We start from the raw sequence: 18,964 nt of genomic DNA, 5'->3' as shown, positions 1-18,964 counted from the left end.
AAACCTCACAGCAAAATGACTCCAAATTTAGCCTCTCAGTAAACTTTCTCAGGAAAACAAACAGTTCAGCCTACGTTTTCCCTAAATTAGTTTAGATTCTGATATCTAAGTCGTCAGCTACTTTCTGCTTTCCCCCTTCATTCAGACCAAGGGAGTTGTTAGAGAAGAAACATTTCCTAACTGCGCAGCATGTGAGGAGCACGTGGGGTTTCTGGCACCCCCAACCGGCCAGGATGCTTTGCACTCACCTTGCTTTTTAAAGAGGTTGCTCTGGACTATCTCATTCATGGACTGGACTTTCTGCTTCTGGAGTTTCTCGGGAGGGATGCAGGTATAGAACTCATAGAGGAGTTGGCTAAGGGCAGGAAAAACCAGAGCACGCAGAGCTCGTTAAACCAATGTCTGCCACCCACTGGCACTTACTGTCCATCCCCAGCCTGCCAGCTCTGCAGGGGCAGAAACAATGTACCTCCTGCTCCCTTCGCCCCCCACCTCCGTGCATGATAAGCCTTCAGTAAGTATGCATAGTTGGTCTTGGTGTTGAATACTGACAGTGTTCAAAGAGATGTGGAAATCTGAAAAGAATATCAAGAAACCCAACCACTTACTGTGTGTATCAGGCACATGTTTTGCACTTGACATCCACTGTGCCATTTAAGCCTCACAATTCTACGACGTAGATCCAATGCTTATCTCAATTTTACAAGTGGGAAATGTAAGGTTTAAAAAGGTTACCTAACTTTCCCAAAGTTACACAGCTAGGGAGGGTCAAAGAAACAAGGGTTCAAAACCAGATTCTAATTTCATTGCCATGCCGTTTTATTCACTTATGTTTTATGCTTAGTAATGTTTTATGATAAATCTTAAGATCAAAAACGTCCTTAATTTTTTAAAAAACTCTGAAAAGTTGTGGGTTAGAACCAGTTTGGGATATGAAAAAGGAGATAGCTCTTTCCAAATACAGTGAAAATAAAAATACCACTGAAACAAAATTACAGCTCCTGTCAGCTTTCCAAAATCAGCTCATTGTGCTTATTCATTCTTTCAAATCCTTATTAAGCATCTACTTAATATGTGACAGGCAATGTGCAGGGCAGTGGGATACAATAGGAACAGACTTGGTCCCAATTGGCATGGAACTTACATTCTAATGGAGGTCAACGTACAACACAAAAGCAAGCAAATCAATACAAGGCCGTAGATGCAATGAAGGAAATGAACAGGGAGTTGTGTCAGAGAGTAACAGTGCAAGGGTTGAGGGAGGAATAGAATTTATTTACAATGTTCAGAGGTAGCTTCTCCAAGAAGATAACATTTAGCTTGAGACCAGAAGAATGAGAAGAAGCCAGAAGAAATCTTCGTATGAACAGTGGATAAACTGACGAGAGCTGAATAAAGTTTGGAATGCACTGAAAAGAATTGTGCCCATGTTTATTTCTTAGTTTTGATAGCTATGCTGTAGTTATCTAAAATGTGAACATTAAGGGGAGCTGAGTGAAAAGTATGCAGGAACTCTCTATACACTATCTCTGAAGTGCTTTTCCAAATCTAAAAGTATTGCAATATAAAAAGTTTTAAAAATCTTCTATACGTTATCTTGGAACTTAAGTGAATTTAGGAAAAAGAGGAAAAGGGTGTATCTGGCTCAGATGCCCCTATTCTAAGAGCATAAGCACAGTAAAATAATGTGTTCCTCCCATGAGAGGAATGGGGTGAAGAAGGAGAGAGCGAAGGGGAGCCCGTCTCATTATCCCATTAAGTGTCCATAGGTTGTTCTCCATTTGTAACTACAGGGCTTACAGGGCAAAGACTGGAATCCCAAAATAACCTTCAAGCCCAGGTGAAATGGAGACATTTACACCAAACATCAGTTTTTTAACCTACATGTTCGTATTCTGCATCACTGATATTGTCAAAGAAGTATGTTTACTTTATAGTTGGTTTTCACCAAATCTGACACAACCCAATGAAACTGTAAAAATCCCACACCAATATCCCTGCAGGAAGCTCTGACCATGTGTCCTCCCTGTCCCCGCGCTGAGCGCCTGGCTGGAATTACCCACAAGAGCTCTCCTCTCCCTCTGAATCCCTGGCTTGACAACAGAGCCCAGGAAAGTACACACCATAAGCTCACCTGAGTAACTTTGCATCAAAGACGGTTTCCACATCATAGAGGACAGATGGGATGTATTTCAAAGCTGCCACCTAGGTAGAAAGTGAAATAAACATGAGCAGTGCCCACGGCCAACAACTCTGCCTGGTGGTGAGAATACTTTGCAACATAACACAGATCAAGGGAAAATGATCCTGAATCCTGGGCACTGCTACAGTGATTCAGACTCTGCATGTAGATTGAAACACCAGGTGTACTTCTTTCAAAAGTTTCTTCTGTCTTCAAGGGAGCAATGTAGAGTAGAGCAATCAAAAACTTTGAGGTTATACACACTTACAGTCAAATCCTGGGTCTACTCCTTAGTGGCCAGGTGACTTTGGACAAAACACTTACCCTCTCTGATGTCTCAATTTCCTTATCCATAAGATAGAGGAAATAATGTCTATTTTGCAGGATTGTACAGATTCAAAATAATATAAATGTGGCATCCAGCAGAGAGCCAGACATATTTACGTGCTCAATAAAGGGTAACTTCTATCTTTATTGGAAGATGGTAAGCTTGAATTGTTTTGTTGGTGGCAAGGATGACATGGACTGAGTTATTTCTATTTTCTCTCCCTGGCCAATTTGTGAACAATCGTCAGCGTGTTTTGGTCCACTAGCTGGGTTAGGAAAACTGGGCATTGTGGTGGATTGTTTCTGTCCTCTGTGCAAGATAACTGATACATCCATAGGTGGGAAAAAGACCCAGGCCCTTGCAAAACAGCACCATTTGCTAAACAGCAGAGTAGACTGTAATTTCCACAGGAGGAGTTGTAAGTCACATAGTTGGAAAATAATGTTTAAAAATCTGGTAGATGTATCCATTTTATATTTTCTTCTTATTTTTCTGTATATGCTAAGTGTTTTAGAGTCAACAAGTATCATCCTTTTACAAACAGACCAAAATTAAAATAGAGAAAATTCTTTTTTTAAAGAAAATCTTATCCTAGCCATATACAGTTGCACTTCTTAGTTAACATAAATAACAATTATGACTATCCTCTGAGAGTGTTCAGTGGAGCAGACACCATGCTGTTAGATTATTTTGTTAAACCTTATTTCAGCCTACAAGGGATACACTATTTTCATAGATCAGGAACCCCTAAGGCATCAAGATTCAATAACTAACTAGGTCACAAAGTTAGCAAGTGGCAGAGCCAGGATTCACAATCAGGCAGGCCACTTACAGAGCCACTCCTTGCAACCCTCAAATAGCACTGTTTTTCTCCATGCCCCCACGCTTTTTTTTCTTGTTAGTTATGATTTTTACAAGTCAGTATTATATGTTTGATATTAAAAAATTCACACAAGTATTAGGGTGAAAATTGTCCCTGAAGTCCCACATCTCCATCTCAGCCCCGATCCCTACTCCTCAGAAGGGATCACTGTCAATATTGTGGTGAGTCCCAACTGTTTTCTGTGCATGAACAAGGATGTGTTTGTGTGTGTGTGCATGCATGTGCATGTGCACATGTATGTGTGTGATTATACAGTTCAGTAACTTGCTTTTTGCAGTTAACCATGTTATCACCAGTATTTTTGCACATCACTTCACAGAGTGCACTCCTCATTTCTAATCACTGCACAACAATGTTCACATGGGTACACCAAGTCCTCCTTACTGACGGACTCCATGCTATCTTTAGTTTTTCTTTATTATAAAATAAGTGATAAGAAAATATTAAAATATACATCTGTGTATCTGTGAGAACCCCTGTGTGATGGATGGGCTGCTTGAAGAGAAATTAGTGTGTGAAATGTATGTACACATATGCAAATGTACATACAAATGTATACACATATACGTTTTAGGAGATAATGTCATATTAACTTAGAAGCAGTAATCAATTTCCTTCTACTCCTTTCCCTATAACCTTGCTAACACTAGTATACAAATCTGTCTCATTTTGTCAATCTGATACATAATTTGCAACTGCAATCTGCGAATTTTTGGATCTAGTTCAGTGGGCACCTTTTCTATACTTATTGAAAAACTGTATTTACTATATATAGCTTGTTTATATTCTTTCCCCATTTTTCTTTTGGGTGATTTCTTATTGGTGTGGAATTCTTTATATATCATTAATATTAAGCCCTTTGCACAGCTACATGTAAAAGAACGAAATTAGAACACTCCCTGACACCATACACAAAAATAAACTCAAAATGGATTAAAGTCCTAAATGTAAGACCAGACACTATAAAACTCTTAGAGGAACACATAGGCAGAACACTCTATGACATAAATCACAGCAAGATCCTTTTTGACCCACCTCCTAGAGAAATGGAATTAAAAATAAACAAATGGGACCTAATGAAGCTTAAAAGCTTTTGCACAGCAAAGGAAAACATAAACAAGACGAAAAGACAACCCTCAGAATGGGAGAAAATATTTGCAAATGAAGAAATTGACGAAGGATTAATCTCCAAAATTTACAAGCAGCTCATGCAGCTCAATATCAAAAAAACAAACAACCCAATCCAAAAATGGGCAGAAGACCTAAATAGACATTTCTCCAAAGAAGATATACAGATTGCCAACAAACACATGAAAGGATGCTCAACATCACTAATCATTAGAGAAATGTAAATCAAAACTACAATGAGGTATCACCTCACACTTGTCAGAATGGCCATCATCAAAAAATCTCCCCCCCCAAAAAAAAATGGTTCTGAAGAACCTAGGGGCAGGAAAGGAATAAAGATGCAGACGTAGAGAATGGACTTGAGAACACGGGGAGGGGGAAGGGTAATCTGGGACGAAGTGAGAGAGTGGCATGGACATACATACACTACCAAATGTAAAACAGATAGCTAGCGGGAAGCAGCCGCATAGCACAGGGAGATCAGCTCGGTGCTGCTCTGTGACCACATAGAGGGGTGGGATAGGCAGGGTGGGAGGGAGACACAAGAGGGTGGAGATATGGGGATATATGTATATGTATGTAGCTGATTCACTTTGTTATAAAGCAAAAACTAACACACCATTGTAAAGCAATTAAACTCCAATAAAGATGTTTAAAAAAAAATTAACCCCTTTGCAGTAACACATTTTGCAAGAATTTTCTCTTGCTTGTCCTATAGTTTGATTGTTGCTTGTCTTTTAGCTTCGCTTATCGTATCTTTCATTGCACAGTAGGATTTTAATTTGTATGTTGTCAGATGTGTCAGATCTTTTCTTTACATTATTGGATTTTGTGTCCAGAGATTTATTCTTTATTTTTTCAAATCAAGATGGCAAGAGATAACAAGATTCCAAAGTGAATGTTTCTAAAACTAGGGTCTATTGGGACACCCTTTTCCCATAGGATGACGTTAGGTATTCTGTGGCGGGAAGGTGCGGGGGTAAGGAATTGCAATCAAATAATTAGAGGAAAGTTTGATTTAAGCAAAGATAAACCAGTAAGGTGTTTCTGGAGGGGTTTTTTTGGCAGAACTTTTCAGAATTTTAATATGCTAAGATGCATTATGACATTCTTCCAGGCAATTATAGTATACAGTACATTTCAGCCTAGCTGGTCAGGCCATCTGTATCAGGAAACATCAAGATATGGCAAAAGCAGATGCCTGCAGGGCTGGGAAAGCAGCAGAAAGAGTGAAATGAGAAGAGCACAGGCCAGTGGAGGCACAGGAGGTATGTGGAACCCACACTCTGTCTAAAGAATGAGTCATTCTTGTTCACCTGTTTTAACACTGTGCTAGCCAAATCAAACACACCGGCAGGCTGCACTTCTCCCGTGGGCTGCCAGCGTATAAGCCCTACATCCTAAAGAGACATCTGAGGCACACGCCCTGATAAAAGCCCATCTAAGCATTCTAGCAAACTGCTCCTTCCTTCATTCTTAGGCTGAGAAACATAGAGCTCTGGGCCCACAGGCACCTGGGGCGGGGTGTGGGGGGGATCCCTGTGCTCCACCCAGCACTTGCATGCTCCGAGGCCCATTTCTTCACCCCCTGAGCCTCAGCATCTTCATGTGGGGCAGAGAGGAATGATGCAAAATAAAGTATACCTTGCAGCTATTGTAATGCCCAGCACGCAGCAGGCCCCCAAAAGTGCGTGTGCTGGATCTCTCCTTATCTCATCTCTCTGACACCAGCCCTCATTACCCGGCACCTGGACAAAGTGTAACATGGACTCACCATAATTAAGACCAAAGTGAGGGAACAAAAACAGAAATGAAATTCTCGGCGAGTTGGGGAAAGCCAGGACTTCAGTGTCTGCAGCAAGTTGCTGGCTTTCAAGGGCTGCATGTGATTCCAGGGCTTCAGAGTGATACTGTAGAGCACTAATCACCAGGTGTCTACATGGACACTCACACTTAAATGCTTCAGCTAGTAGTAAAGAGGAGCTGGGCAAAGCCGGGACAAGGGCTGCTTCAGAAGGAGCCAATCTTCCCAGCCTCCCAGCCCTGGGCTGGCAATAAAGTAAAACAAACTGAGGGGTTGTCATGCTGAGACTCAAAGGGTGTTATCACCTCGACAGGTGTATTAAACTTCCATTTGGTCCCGGGGGCCTCACAGAGAAATGGCAGGCCTGTGGTTTTCTTTTCCAAAGGGGACAGGAAGTTTGCCAAGTCTGTTGTCACAGCCAGCACTGGCCTCAGGAGGCCTGTCCACAGTCCTCACCTTCACACAGCCCTGACACACCTGAGTGGAGTAATAGCAGGTGGGTTCAAGCAGGCACTACCACCAAGCACTCCCAGGAGGCAGAAGAGCTCAGCCATAAGACCCGCTGGAGACCTCCATTCATTGCAAGTTTCTAAGGTCTGGGACTAGAAACAGCTTGGCTTTCTAGACCTGTTGGCCTCCTGTGAACTGCGCTGCTCTACTGTTGTTATTATCTTTACTCTCATTAATATTACTATTGCACATAAAATTATATTCCTGTGTTATTACTTTCATCCCATAGTGTATATCCCTATATCACATATAATATTTAATAAAAACAAACCGATGTTTTTATGTAGGTGTGTATGTGCATATATATACACATATACCTGTGTATATATTAGGATTAAAATATATTAATCAAAATAGCAAACCATTATCGGAAACTTTATACATGCATGATCTCATTTTATTTTTACAACTGCTCTATGAATAGACACTGTCATCCCACTTTACCAGTGAGGAAAATGATAGCACGGAGAGGTAAAAATAACTTGCCAGAAGCCACATAGCTAATAAGCCACATACACAGCAAAGATATGTACCTGATTCTGTCCAACTGGCTTCGGACCAGTACGCTCTACTACTGCCTACCCTGCTTTAGGAAAAGTTTCCATCTTGGTAAGTGCGGAGGTTTTAATACGGGAGACAAGGCTGAAGTGGGGGAGGAGGCAGATAAAGAAACATCTCCCGTTTAGGAGAATGGCTTTTGAAAGAAGGTACAGTTTTTCTGATATGCCTTAAGTTAAGAATCCTCTTCACCACATATATGAAGGTTGCAAGAATGGCCACCAGGACAACATTTTCCAGCTCAGTAATTAGTTTATAATGGGGCACCGAGTGAATTTCCTAGATGAATCATCAATTCCAAGCCCCTCTGCCAGAAGCCAGGTACAGGCCACAAGAAGAGAGCCAGCCCCAAATCAAGGAATCGTGATTTTACTGTGGCCCTAAGAGAAGTCGCAGGAAAACACTTGAAATGATTGCTCTCCAGATGGACTTCACCAGAGCTGATAATCCTGGGCTGCTAGCACACAACAGATGCTTAAAAATAGCAACAAAAATCAAAACCACACAGTTGCACTCCCTCAAGCTCAACGGGGATTTGTCTTCTACGTGTTTCCAGGGTTCCTTATCTCCCCCCGCCCTCTCTTTTTCATTCTAACCAAGACTGCACAGTGTTGGTGCCAGCAGACACAGACTTCTGGGCAAAAGAACACATCCTGCAATGGTGCAAGGTTATACGAGAACACTAGACATCCTCCTCATTCAAGAGCTCTCACAATATTCCCATCCCATCAATTTTCAACCCTTTTATTTTAGCCAAGTAATGGACAGTCAAGGTCCATGGAAACTGGACAAACAGTGTTACAGGGATTCACCACAGGTGACCAGAAGCAGCAGCTTCCTTATAGATGCTAAGCTGTCCCTGAGGAAAATACATCCACTCTCCCCAGACATTCACCCTTGCCACTGGTCTTTCAGTGAAAGGGAAGGGAAGAGGGACCAATAGGTTCTGGGATATGAATGTCTCTGTGCTTTCTGTAACCCAACAGTGTGCTGGCCCCTGAGTCTTGGCATGAGGCAGGAGAATGCAGTGTTTAAAATGGCTGGCTGAAGAGGCCAAGTTCAACTCTAGGTGGGTCCCTTTTACGTGAGTGTCCTTGGGGAAGTTCATTCTCTATGCTCCAGTTTCCTCATCAGGAGAATGAAGGGAATAAAGTCACCTACTTTATAGGGTTGATGTGACGATTAAATGAAAAATAAGAGCTATCAATGGGACTGCAGCACCTCATTGGAACAAAATTTCATCCTACCCTCCATAAATCCAACATTCCCAAGTACTGCCCTTAAGTATAGGGTAGGTGGTTACGAAGGGGACAGTAGAGAATCATTTAACAACTGGAGATGAAACTCCGGCTCTGGCTGTTAGATATGAGTCTCCCCTCTCCTACCTCTGGGGGCAGCCTGTAGGCCACTTCTCCAGAAGGAACTACCTTCTTCCCTTACTTCGGACATGTGGGTGTTTTACAAAACTTAACAATGAAAAGAGAGGAAAGGAAGAGGCCTCCTTAATTAGCCTGGCTTCATAACTGCAGACCAGACATCTGCCCATCTGTACTGTTGTTTACGTTGCTCATTGCTTAGCCACCTAGCATTTTGCCTGAAGACTCAGCTCTTTAATGAAACCATACTTTCAAACTCTGGGCTTACACAGCCTGGATTCAAGTCCCAGACCTGCCACTTCTCAGCTGTGGTTAAGTTACTCCATCTCTCTAAGCCTCCACTTCCTCATCTGTAAAGTAGAGATAAGAAGAGTGTTTGCCTAATAAGGTGGTGGTTATAAAAATCAAATAAGCTAACAGTATATGTAAAGGTTTTAGCTCAGCATGTGACACATAATAAATGCTAGAACATAAAATAGTGCAAACTAGTATTCATTCTTTCATTCACTCAGCCAAAAGATATTCAAGTACCCACTATGTGACAGCCACTGTTTCAGATACTGGAGACCTAAAAGGCAGAGCCCCCTGCACTCCTGGACACTCTAGTGGCTATATTAGCAATCATGTGTGGCGATCATAGTGGCCAAGAGAGCATATCATACAATTATGAGTTGCTTATTTATTTCCACTCATACCATCAACTTGGAGAATTATAAAGAATCATGACCTAAAGGAGGTCTAATTAGACCCTAAAGGTCTAATGGGTCTGCACAACGTCACCAAATGGCCATTACTCACACTTGAGCTACATCCAATTCACAACTGTCTGGTGTTGACTGTCTCATTCTGCCATCAGTTTTATCAACAATATTCACAGGGCTGGCATACATGGGGACTGCTGAGCATACAGCCCATTCTTGAAAACACGTGGAAACCCCTGGCCATACCCATTCGTTGTGGCTTAGAGAAGAATATTAACTTTGGAGTTAGAAGAGCTGGGTGGATTGAAATCATAGCTCCACCACTATGAATAGGTATAATTTAGGATGAATTATTTAACCTTATGAGCCTTCTGTGGACACTGAAGACAGCGATTCCTTGCAGACCTTTGGTAGGGCTAAAAACACTGCACGTGAAAGGTCAGCTTCATGCCTGACACACGGTAAGTACTCAATCAGTGGAACGTGTTTTTAATGCTCCCTCTACCCTCTTTGGATGGCTAGCTTTAAATTCTCCATAGCTTTGGGTGAGCTACTGCCATGCCAGCTCTGAACAATAAGGAAAACCACAGAAAGCAATTCACAAAAGCCAGATGAAACTCAGACATTGAGAAATAACTTGCTTGGGCCCCAAAACTCACAATAGCCAAAGCTGAGATTGAACCAGATAGGCTTTACTCTGAACTGAGGCAGGCATGAATTAGGGTTTCCACCTAAGCCACTACCCAGCTGGAAGTAGAAAGTCTGGACTAGAATGTCAATCATTGGCATTCTTACTCCGTGCTCTCATCCAAAACTTATGGCAGACATTACTAATAGATCACAGCATTCTTTCCTACTGTACCCCCATGCAGGCTCAGAATCAAGACTACAGTCATGTTGTACTATTTCACTGGTGAAACTTTCCCTTCCTTTTTTATTTTTCATAGAGTCAGTTCTTGTGAGTTTATCCTCCTTGAAATTTATATCTGTTTCTTGATCTAACAGAATAACTGGATGACCTAACACTGTTCGACTTCATGTGACAGGGTTAGAAACAAAAATATTCCCTTCCAGATTCCACTATAGGAAAATGCCCTCAAGGCTTCTGTTTTACGATGAGGTAAAGGAGGGAGAGATATAAATGACTAAAAATTATTTAAATGGAACTATGTAACAGGCTTTACACACCATGCTTTACATGCATTACTTTATTTAATCCTCTCAATAATCCTCTAAATTAGTCTTCCCATTTTATAAAAGGATAAACGAGGCCCAGGAAACTGAAGTGATTTGCCCAGTGTTACCTGCCCAAGGGGGCATGCCCCATTTCCCACCCAGATCTCTCTGGCTCGAAATCCAAAGCTCTTTCTCCTGTAGCAAATGTCAAAGTCTGCAGAAGATCTCTTGTGTGGGGTTTGCTAACATCAAATGGCCTTGACTCCTTTCCCCTCATCGGCCCATTCCTGGCACCCTAAAACAGCATTCAGTTTTTTTTCAAATGGTATTGCTCTCTGTATTTGAATATGACTTTACATTCTTCTCTGACAACTTTTCAACAACCATAGGAATAGATGGAAAGCATCATTGATTTTATGTAACTCCTAGAAGCTAAATTTGACCCTTAAAGTAAATTTAAAAAGAGACAAAGTCCCTTTCCATGACTTCAGGGTAGAAATCCATAAGGAGAAACCAGCATAACCTGGAAAACAAGACATTTCTGACACAGTTACCCAGACAATAAGGACCTGGGTTCTTACTGACTCATGCCAAAGCCATAATAATCCTATTGGCTCTCTGCATTTGCATAGCATTTTATAATTGGCTCTTTTGCAGACAATGTTCATCTGATCCAAACAGTGAAGTTCTATAGATGAGGAAACAGAGACACTGAGAAGTTAAATCCAGGGTAAAATCATATTGCTGATCAAGAAGAACATTCTGTTGACCCAGGTCTCCTCAGGACCAGAAATTCTCCTGGCTCATCTTTTTGCTTCCTTGCTTCCTTTTTTTTTTCCTCCTTTCTTTCCCTACCTTCTTGTTCCCTCTGCCCTTTATTCCTTCCCCCCAAATACCTGTAGTTCATCACAGGGAAAGTGGTGCTGAAATTGGAAAGGGTGGCTCTAGGATGGCTTATCCCCTTGTCTTTCTCAGGGTCATGCGGTCTCTCTCCTGGCACCTCTGCTTCTCTGGGGCATCTACTCCGATTTCCTCCCCACCAACCGGCTTCCTCTGTTTGTCCATCGTTTCTGCTCCCTCACACTTCAGCTTCCTTGGAGCCTATTTCAGACCTGATGCAATGCCACAGCCTCTCATTGCAACCGGGCATCCTCAGCTGTCACCGGATATCCTAACACTCACTGTGTGGTCTCTCACTGGAAATCAGCTGCTTCCAGTGTGATATCAGTGTGAAGAGGTGTGGAAATCACTCTGCCTCCGGGGTGATAGGCTCTGGCTCTTGTCATATTTCTTCATGCTGCCCCCTGCTCCCGTTACTCCCTTTGCTTTGAAATGATGAGGGTTTGAGGAATAGAGGGAAGACTTTAAAAAAAAAAAAAAAGACTAGCAAGAGGGAAGAGAAGGTGAAAACTGTAAGACTGCAGCCCCAACTCATTTCAGAGAAAACCACCATATCCCCAGTAGGTGCTAAATGTGGAGTATAAAGAACAGTGTGATGTAGCGGCTCAGAGCATGGTTTTAGAGCCAGGCAGAAAGAGATCCGGATCCCAGCTACACCCCTTAGTGCACAGGAGCCTTTCAATTTCCTTATCTATAAAACAGAGATCTGAACACCTATTCCGAGGGTTATTCATTCAACAGATATTTATCAAGCATCAACTATGTATTAGGACTGTTCTAGGTGCTGAGGATACAACGATGAACGAGACAAAGCTCCCCTCTAAGGAAGCCATTAGCAGAGTGATTCCCAAACTTTGCTTCATACTAAAATCAAGTTGGGAGATTTTTAGACTCCCTTTTCCCTAGTCACACTCCATACTAATTAAATTAGAATGTTTGCTGGTGGTAGTCAGTCATCAGAATTTATTCAAGATCCTCAAGGGATTTTAATATGCAAAGTTTGGAATCCATCATGTTAGCAGCCAACACTCCCCAGAGAGACCTCTGCCTTTGCCTCCTCACCTGCATTCTGGCTGAACTAGTACCTCATTCGTTCTAACCAGAGGCTGGGCAACCCCAGGCATAGCTAGCTAGTATTTAAATTAGCAATGAAAAAGAAAACTCTGATCAAAAGAAGAGGAGGTACTCTGCATTAACCCACTGGTTTAAATCAATGTGTCTGGGTTTTCTTCTTCCTAACTCATGAGGCAGCTCTTCCCGAACACTTGTGAATAAATGCTGTGAAAGTCAGGAAGTCTCCCTGAAACAGCCTCTTCACTCAGCCTCTTGGCTGCTAAACTCATTCTCAAACATAGGGTTAGACCTCAAGGTTTCTCAAAGATTTACAGAGTTTGTAGGTCATGGACCACTAAATTACAGGACCCATTTTCTCCAAAGTATCTCTTGTTTATTGAGGACATTCTCACCCCAAAATGGGAGCTCAGTTTATGGTGTGGAGAATAAAAAGTGGACGATTTAAGAGACTGACAACTTAACTTCTCTCACCACTAGAAGTGGATCGGGTTTGATCTCCTTCCTTCCAGGGAGCAAAAGCTTCAGAGTTATTTAAGAAGAGGCACCACTACCTTCATGGGAAACGAACAATAAATATGCCATCTCCTGCTCCGAGGAGCCCTTGGTGTTCACGATCCTTACACCACAGGGCCAGCCCAGGCCTTCAATTAACACATGGCTGCTATTCAAGCAAAAGTAGACGTTATCTCACTACGCTGTTATCTATCAGATGACCAAGCGAAAAGACAGAATTTTTTTCTTTTGTAGTGTAAACCAACCTGCAAAAGGATGGTTGTTTTATATTGACTTTTCATCAAGTTGTTGATGGATTCAAAGAGGCGTCTCATGGATTCTTCAAACTCCATCTGTTCCTTGCCTTCGTAAAGCCTGAAAGAAGACACATCTGAGTCATTTCTCAAGCCAACAGGCAATACCTTTGAAAGTGTGTGCCGGCCACAAACTTCATTTGAAATTGAGAAGAGACAGGGGTGGAGATAGGGACTTAAGGGGAGGGGGCTTGATTCAGCAGTCGCTGCTTGCATATGCCACTCAGGGGAAACCCAGGTCCCCAGAACAGGTACCATCCAACTGACTCGGCATAATAAACCGCCCCCTCCTGCCTCTTTTTTTCTTTTTCCCCTTGCGGTACGCGGGCCTCTCATGGCCGCAGCCTCTCCCGTTTTGGAGCACAGGGTGTGGACGCGCAGGCTCAGCGGCCATGGCTCATGGGCCTAGCTGCTCCGTGACATGTGGGATCCTCCCGGACCGGGGCACAAACCCGTGTCCCCTGCATCGGCAGGCAGACTCCCAACCACTGCGCCACCAGGGAAGCCCCCTCCTGCCTTTTTTCAAACCCTGAAGGACCTCAAAGGAATGAAACTCATCCAAGCTGAGAGGACCTTAATAATTTCATCCTTCTGCAAGAATCAGAGGGAGACTGTGGTCATCAGACTTTCAAAGTATCTTGAAAGTATCAAGGAGAAATATTTTCAAATACACTTCCCCTTAGCCACTGCCCGCTTGTCGGATGAATACAGTTGTGTCTGTTCCACATCAGGGGCCATCATTTTCCCTGTCCTCTTATTTCAGGAGTGTACTTGATACCTAATTTAAAATTTTTTGCCTCTGATTATAAAGGCCCTACATTGATATTGTAAAAAGAAAAAAATGCATTACTTATGAAGTGAGACTCCTCATTAATCCTACCATAAAATTAGCAACCGTTAAGGATATCCTTGCAGAGATTTTCAAGGCCTGTCTAATATATACATGTGACTTTTTATAGAAACCATCCCCTTGCATAAAATCAGTCTCCAGGCCCCTGAGTCTCAGTGCCCTCGTGGCCCAGCCTTGGAGTGTCGTTCACCCCAAGGCCTCTCCAAACAAGCTTTTATTGCCAACGGGTGAAAATTCTGCAGCCTAATCTTTGGCATTCTGGGTGAAACACAGAGAAGGGTGCTTCTGTCTCCCATTCAGATAGAGGGTCTCCTGTCACAGCCCTACACAGCCAGACACCACTGAGCTGCCAGCTGCCGTGAAGGTGCTTTCCCCAGATAAAACGCCGACACACTTAAGGGGTTTATTTGCTCCATCAATCACCGGTCGAGCGGTCCATCACGGCCACCTCAGCGCTGTCTCCACTCAATCCCCCACCCATGCTCTCGCCCCTCTTTTCTTCCTGCTTCTCTCCTACCTCTTTTCTCTGTCTTTAAGTGTGCGTCTCTCTGTTCTTCTCCTGAGTATCACTCGCTTTGTCTCTCTGTCAGTCTCTAGGTGTCCCTCTGCCATTCTCTCTCTCTTTGACTTCATCTCTCTTTCTTCTGTCTCAGTCACTCTCTGTGTCTCCTTCTCTTCTTTTTTCCTAGGTGGCCCCTTCCTAAAGCCTCCTGAAGTAAGAAGCTTAAGGGGAAGTCAATGCCAGATGTTTCAATCCACTACAGGGATCCGGAAACTGCTGCTGACTTTCTGGGTATCTACTTCAAGGTCATAGAGACAAGGCTGTGAGAGGAGCCAGGAGTCCTAAGGCTTCTCTCCTTCTCTGTCCCCACCTGTCCCATTCCTCCTTCTCTTCTTCCCTTCTCCCCTCTCCTACACCACTCAGTCCTGAACACAGAGATGTTCTGCCACAGACGATGTGTTTTAGAGTCAGCCTGGGTTCCAATCTCCACTCTGCCCAGTACTAACTGAAGACCTTATAAATAACAGCAAACATCACAGAGGATCACTCTGCCCCAGGCACTGTCTGTATTATTAACTCACATACCCTCATCACCACACCATGGTAAGGGGCCCCATCCTTATCACCATTTTATAGGTTGGTGACTTAAGCCCAAGGACTCCACGCCAGTAAGTGCTGGAGCCAGAATTCAAACCTGGCCATCGGCTCCTAAGCCTCCCTCTCAATCATTTCGCAGACCACTGTGCTCAATGCTTTACCACCTCTCTTAATTCCTGTAAGCCTCAGTTTCTCACCTGCAAATGCAGGCTGTCACAGCACTGTGTCCAGGGATTATGAGGAGCCCAGCTCACATGTGACGTGCTTGGCACACACTGGGCCCTGGTAAATGCTAGCCATTGTCTTGTTGTTGTTAATTGTTGGAGTATTACACCGATAAAGACATAAAAAACTCTCAACAGGTTGAGACTTGCCCAAATCCCATCCAAGTGGAAAAGATGAGACCAGGTCTGGCAGGGAGGAAGGGAGGGTCTGAATTCAAAGTGGTGATGCTTTCCCTGTGAGATGGTGCTGTGAGCTTTTCTTTGTGCCCAAAGCTAAGCTAATGGACGGTCCATCCCCCAAGGCTTTTGCCTTGAAATCCCTCGCTCTTTCCTCTAGCCACAGCCGCCTGAAAACATCTGATAAGCGACATCGTAATTCCTGTTCCTGGTCTATGGTGTCTCCCTCCCACATTTAACAGCCAGACGTGGCTGCCCATGGTGAGCTCATCATTACTTACATCATTATTTACCATGTACGGACTTTCTCTGTAAGGCATACTTATTTGTATACTTGTGGCCGTATGTGTGTGTGGCTTGCGCGGTGGGCGGAGGGGATCCCACCAGGTCCTCTTCTTGGGAACCACTGGTACTGCCGACAAAAATGGTCTCCAGCAGCTTTCTCCTGCTGGTGACCCTAGCGCCCCCCACCCCCAGCCCACCTCCCATAACTGAATAGTCCCATGGCAGCTCCCTCCCTGGAATTCATCATTCTTAACAGAGAAACACAGAAATGGGCTTTGTTGGGAGTCATCTTAAGGCAGTGCTCCAGGAGGAAAGTTCATGAACTCCTGCTGAAGAGATCTTTGAGGCTACCCTGGTTCCTTACATCCCTGAGTCTGGTTATTTAACTCTTCTTGGATTTTATAAGCTGCACAAATATCCCTCCAATAAACTCCCTTTTTTTTTTTTTTTTGCGTAGACTAGCCCTGGTTTGATTCGTTGAAAACTTCTGTCCAGTCAGAGCTCTGCAGGGTGAGACGGGCTTGTTCCTGCAGCTCCCTGGGGTTCTAAACCAAGAGCTGCTGGGGACGCCAGTGAGCACTGGGTCCATGCTTCCTATTGTACAGATGAAGAGACTGAGGGCCTGAGTGCGGAGGTGACTCAGCTTCATTACCATCTTTTAAAGGTTATTTGACCGAGGTAGGAAGGAAAAGAGACTTTTAGGCGGTAAAATCAAGTCGAGGCTTTCCACTCAAATTAAACTTGGGAAACTGAATTTAATTTCTACCAGCAAGACATGTGATTCGCTCTAGGTCACAGACTGCACCAGTGGCATAGCTAGACCCAGAACTCAGCATTCTTCTCCTTCTATGCTCTGAGAACCTAACAGCACAGCACACGTGACACAGATCTTATGAAGCCAAGACTGGGGTACCTGCCTCCCTGGGAGTCCAAGCTGCTCCCTGCTATTCATGTCACAAGTTAAGTACCTTAACACCACACTCTAGTCAAGGGAAGGAAATACATGCTATACCTGCTGAAGTTTTATAAAGGGTAAAAACAATTCTGTTGGGGAAATGGCTTGCGTTTTACAGTTGACTACATCATTAAGCAAAATCGTTGCAGTCTTATCAATTGTGTGTGTGTGTGTGTGTGTGTGTGTGTGTGTGAATTTTTAAGCCTGGGCTTTTATTTGCTGGGAATGGGAAGAACAGTTGAAGAAAATGACTACAGTTGGGAAGAAGAAAGGAAGCAAAAAACTATTTAGTGTAAAGAGCTTTGCTATCTAGCTAGACTCCTCCATAGACTGGCTGTTTGGCCTCAGACAAATTACATCTCCGAATCTTACCTTCCTTGTGGATAAAACAGAGATATAATGCTCATTCAAAGGGTTATTTTAAGGTGAAAAAAATGAGATCGTACATCTCAAGTGCTTAGTACTATGGCTGGCACTTAATAAGTGTTAAGTAAATATCAGTAATTCTTGTTGTTGATTCCTAAGCACAGAAGTGATCATACTGGCAAACTCTCTGATCTGAGTGTACGTAAATAAAAGGAATATTTCTTAGAAGGAGTGACTAAGGAAAAAAAATACATAAAGCCTTTAGATTATGTGGAAGAAATAAACTGATGGCGGTGGGGGTGGGTGAGGGGGGCATTCAGCACCATGGGACCTCCCCTGAGAAGCATAAGGAGGAAAGAAAAATAATGTCTTGTCTATCTGCAAGGCTTTAAATGTGGCCTTGAAGTCAAGGGCACAGCAGATGTGGTTTCAAGGTCCTTCTTTAACACTTGTTCTCTGTATATAGCTTCAGGAGGGAAACATTTTTTCTGGCTTCAGAGCACCTAGAAACCAGCTGATTCCGCCAGGGGACGAATTATTGAAGGGCCCAAAGGCCCTGACCACAAGAAAAACTGGAACACCCTGCGAGGTGCTGTTCTGGGGCGTGCAAGCCCAACCACGGCGGGCACTCAGCTCCCGGGGCTGGGATAAATACAGCAGTGCTCGGCTGGCATGTGATTCATTAAGGAGACGCTGTGCACAGCTGCGCACTCACTAAATGCAAATGGGGCCCCACATGGAGTGTACAATGCCTTGCACCACCTTCTCTGTGCAGGTACATAAAGCCTCAGCCGAAGACGGAGACGCCCACCTCAGGCCAGCAGCGCAGGGAAGCAGAATCGCACCAAGGCAACCTCGGGCTGCAGAAAGCCAGGAGGAAGATTCACCTTAGAATCCAGGGTGGAGTGTTTCCTGAGTACCGGCCTCTTTACATTTCTATGCCTCATACCTCGGCGACGTCCAGCTCCCCTGAGCCACATTCCCAGGCATCCTCCTGATTGCCTACCCACCTCTTGGAGGCAACATAGACATTTAAGTGAGACTGTGTCGCTTTGCAAACCCTGCTGTGACACTTGTCAGTTGGGTGATCTTGGCTAAGTTTCTTCAGCTCTAGAAGGCTCAGTTTTCTCACTAGTAAAATGGTCCTAGCCCCACACAGTTGTCCTACATTAAAATAATGCATGTAAAGCGATTAGCACAGTGCCTGGTGCAGAGTTAACACTCAATAACTATTAACTATTGTTATATAGTAGCACTGGTTTCTTCTGGATCCGCTCCTTTTGGCTTTCTAAAGTCTTAGGAGGAAGAAGTCAGCCACTTCATAAACGCAACTGCCATTTATAGAGCACCCACTGTGTGCCAAGCACTGCAGTGGAGGGAGACGGGAGCAGGACCCAGTCCCCAGCCCCCAGCCCCAAGAAGTCAGGAGGCAAACCCACAGGTAAATCATATATTGCCGGGTAGCGAGAAAAGCTGAACAATAAAAGTTTAATACTATTGCTGAGTGATTCCTAAGGTTCAGGCACTGTGCTCAGTTCCTCGCACGGATTAGCTCATTTGATAGAGGCTCTTATTATCTACA

At 43.7% G+C, this 18,964-nt stretch overlaps 1 protein-coding gene across 1 annotated transcript in view; it reads right to left on the bottom strand.

The window, feature by feature from the left end:
* The window catches only part of DOCK2 (dedicator of cytokinesis 2), a 410,412-nt gene that overhangs the window by 293,781 nt on the left and 97,667 nt on the right, over positions 1-18,964 (bottom strand). Inside the window, exons 23-25 of the mRNA XM_060146542.1 lie at positions 13,379-13,487; positions 2,135-2,205; positions 249-355 (exon numbers count right to left, since the gene is read on the bottom strand). Coding sequence (XP_060002525.1) covers positions 249-355; positions 2,135-2,205; positions 13,379-13,487 — 287 coding nt within the window. The remainder of the gene's footprint in view (positions 1-248; positions 356-2,134; positions 2,206-13,378; positions 13,488-18,964) is intronic.

Source organism: Lagenorhynchus albirostris, chromosome 3 (assembly GCF_949774975.1).
Source record: "Lagenorhynchus albirostris chromosome 3, mLagAlb1.1, whole genome shotgun sequence".
NCBI classification, from domain to species: domain Eukaryota; kingdom Metazoa; phylum Chordata; class Mammalia; order Artiodactyla; family Delphinidae; genus Lagenorhynchus; species Lagenorhynchus albirostris.
The sequence above is the reverse complement of the archived record's forward strand: the minus strand, read 5'-3'. Positions and strand labels throughout refer to the sequence as shown.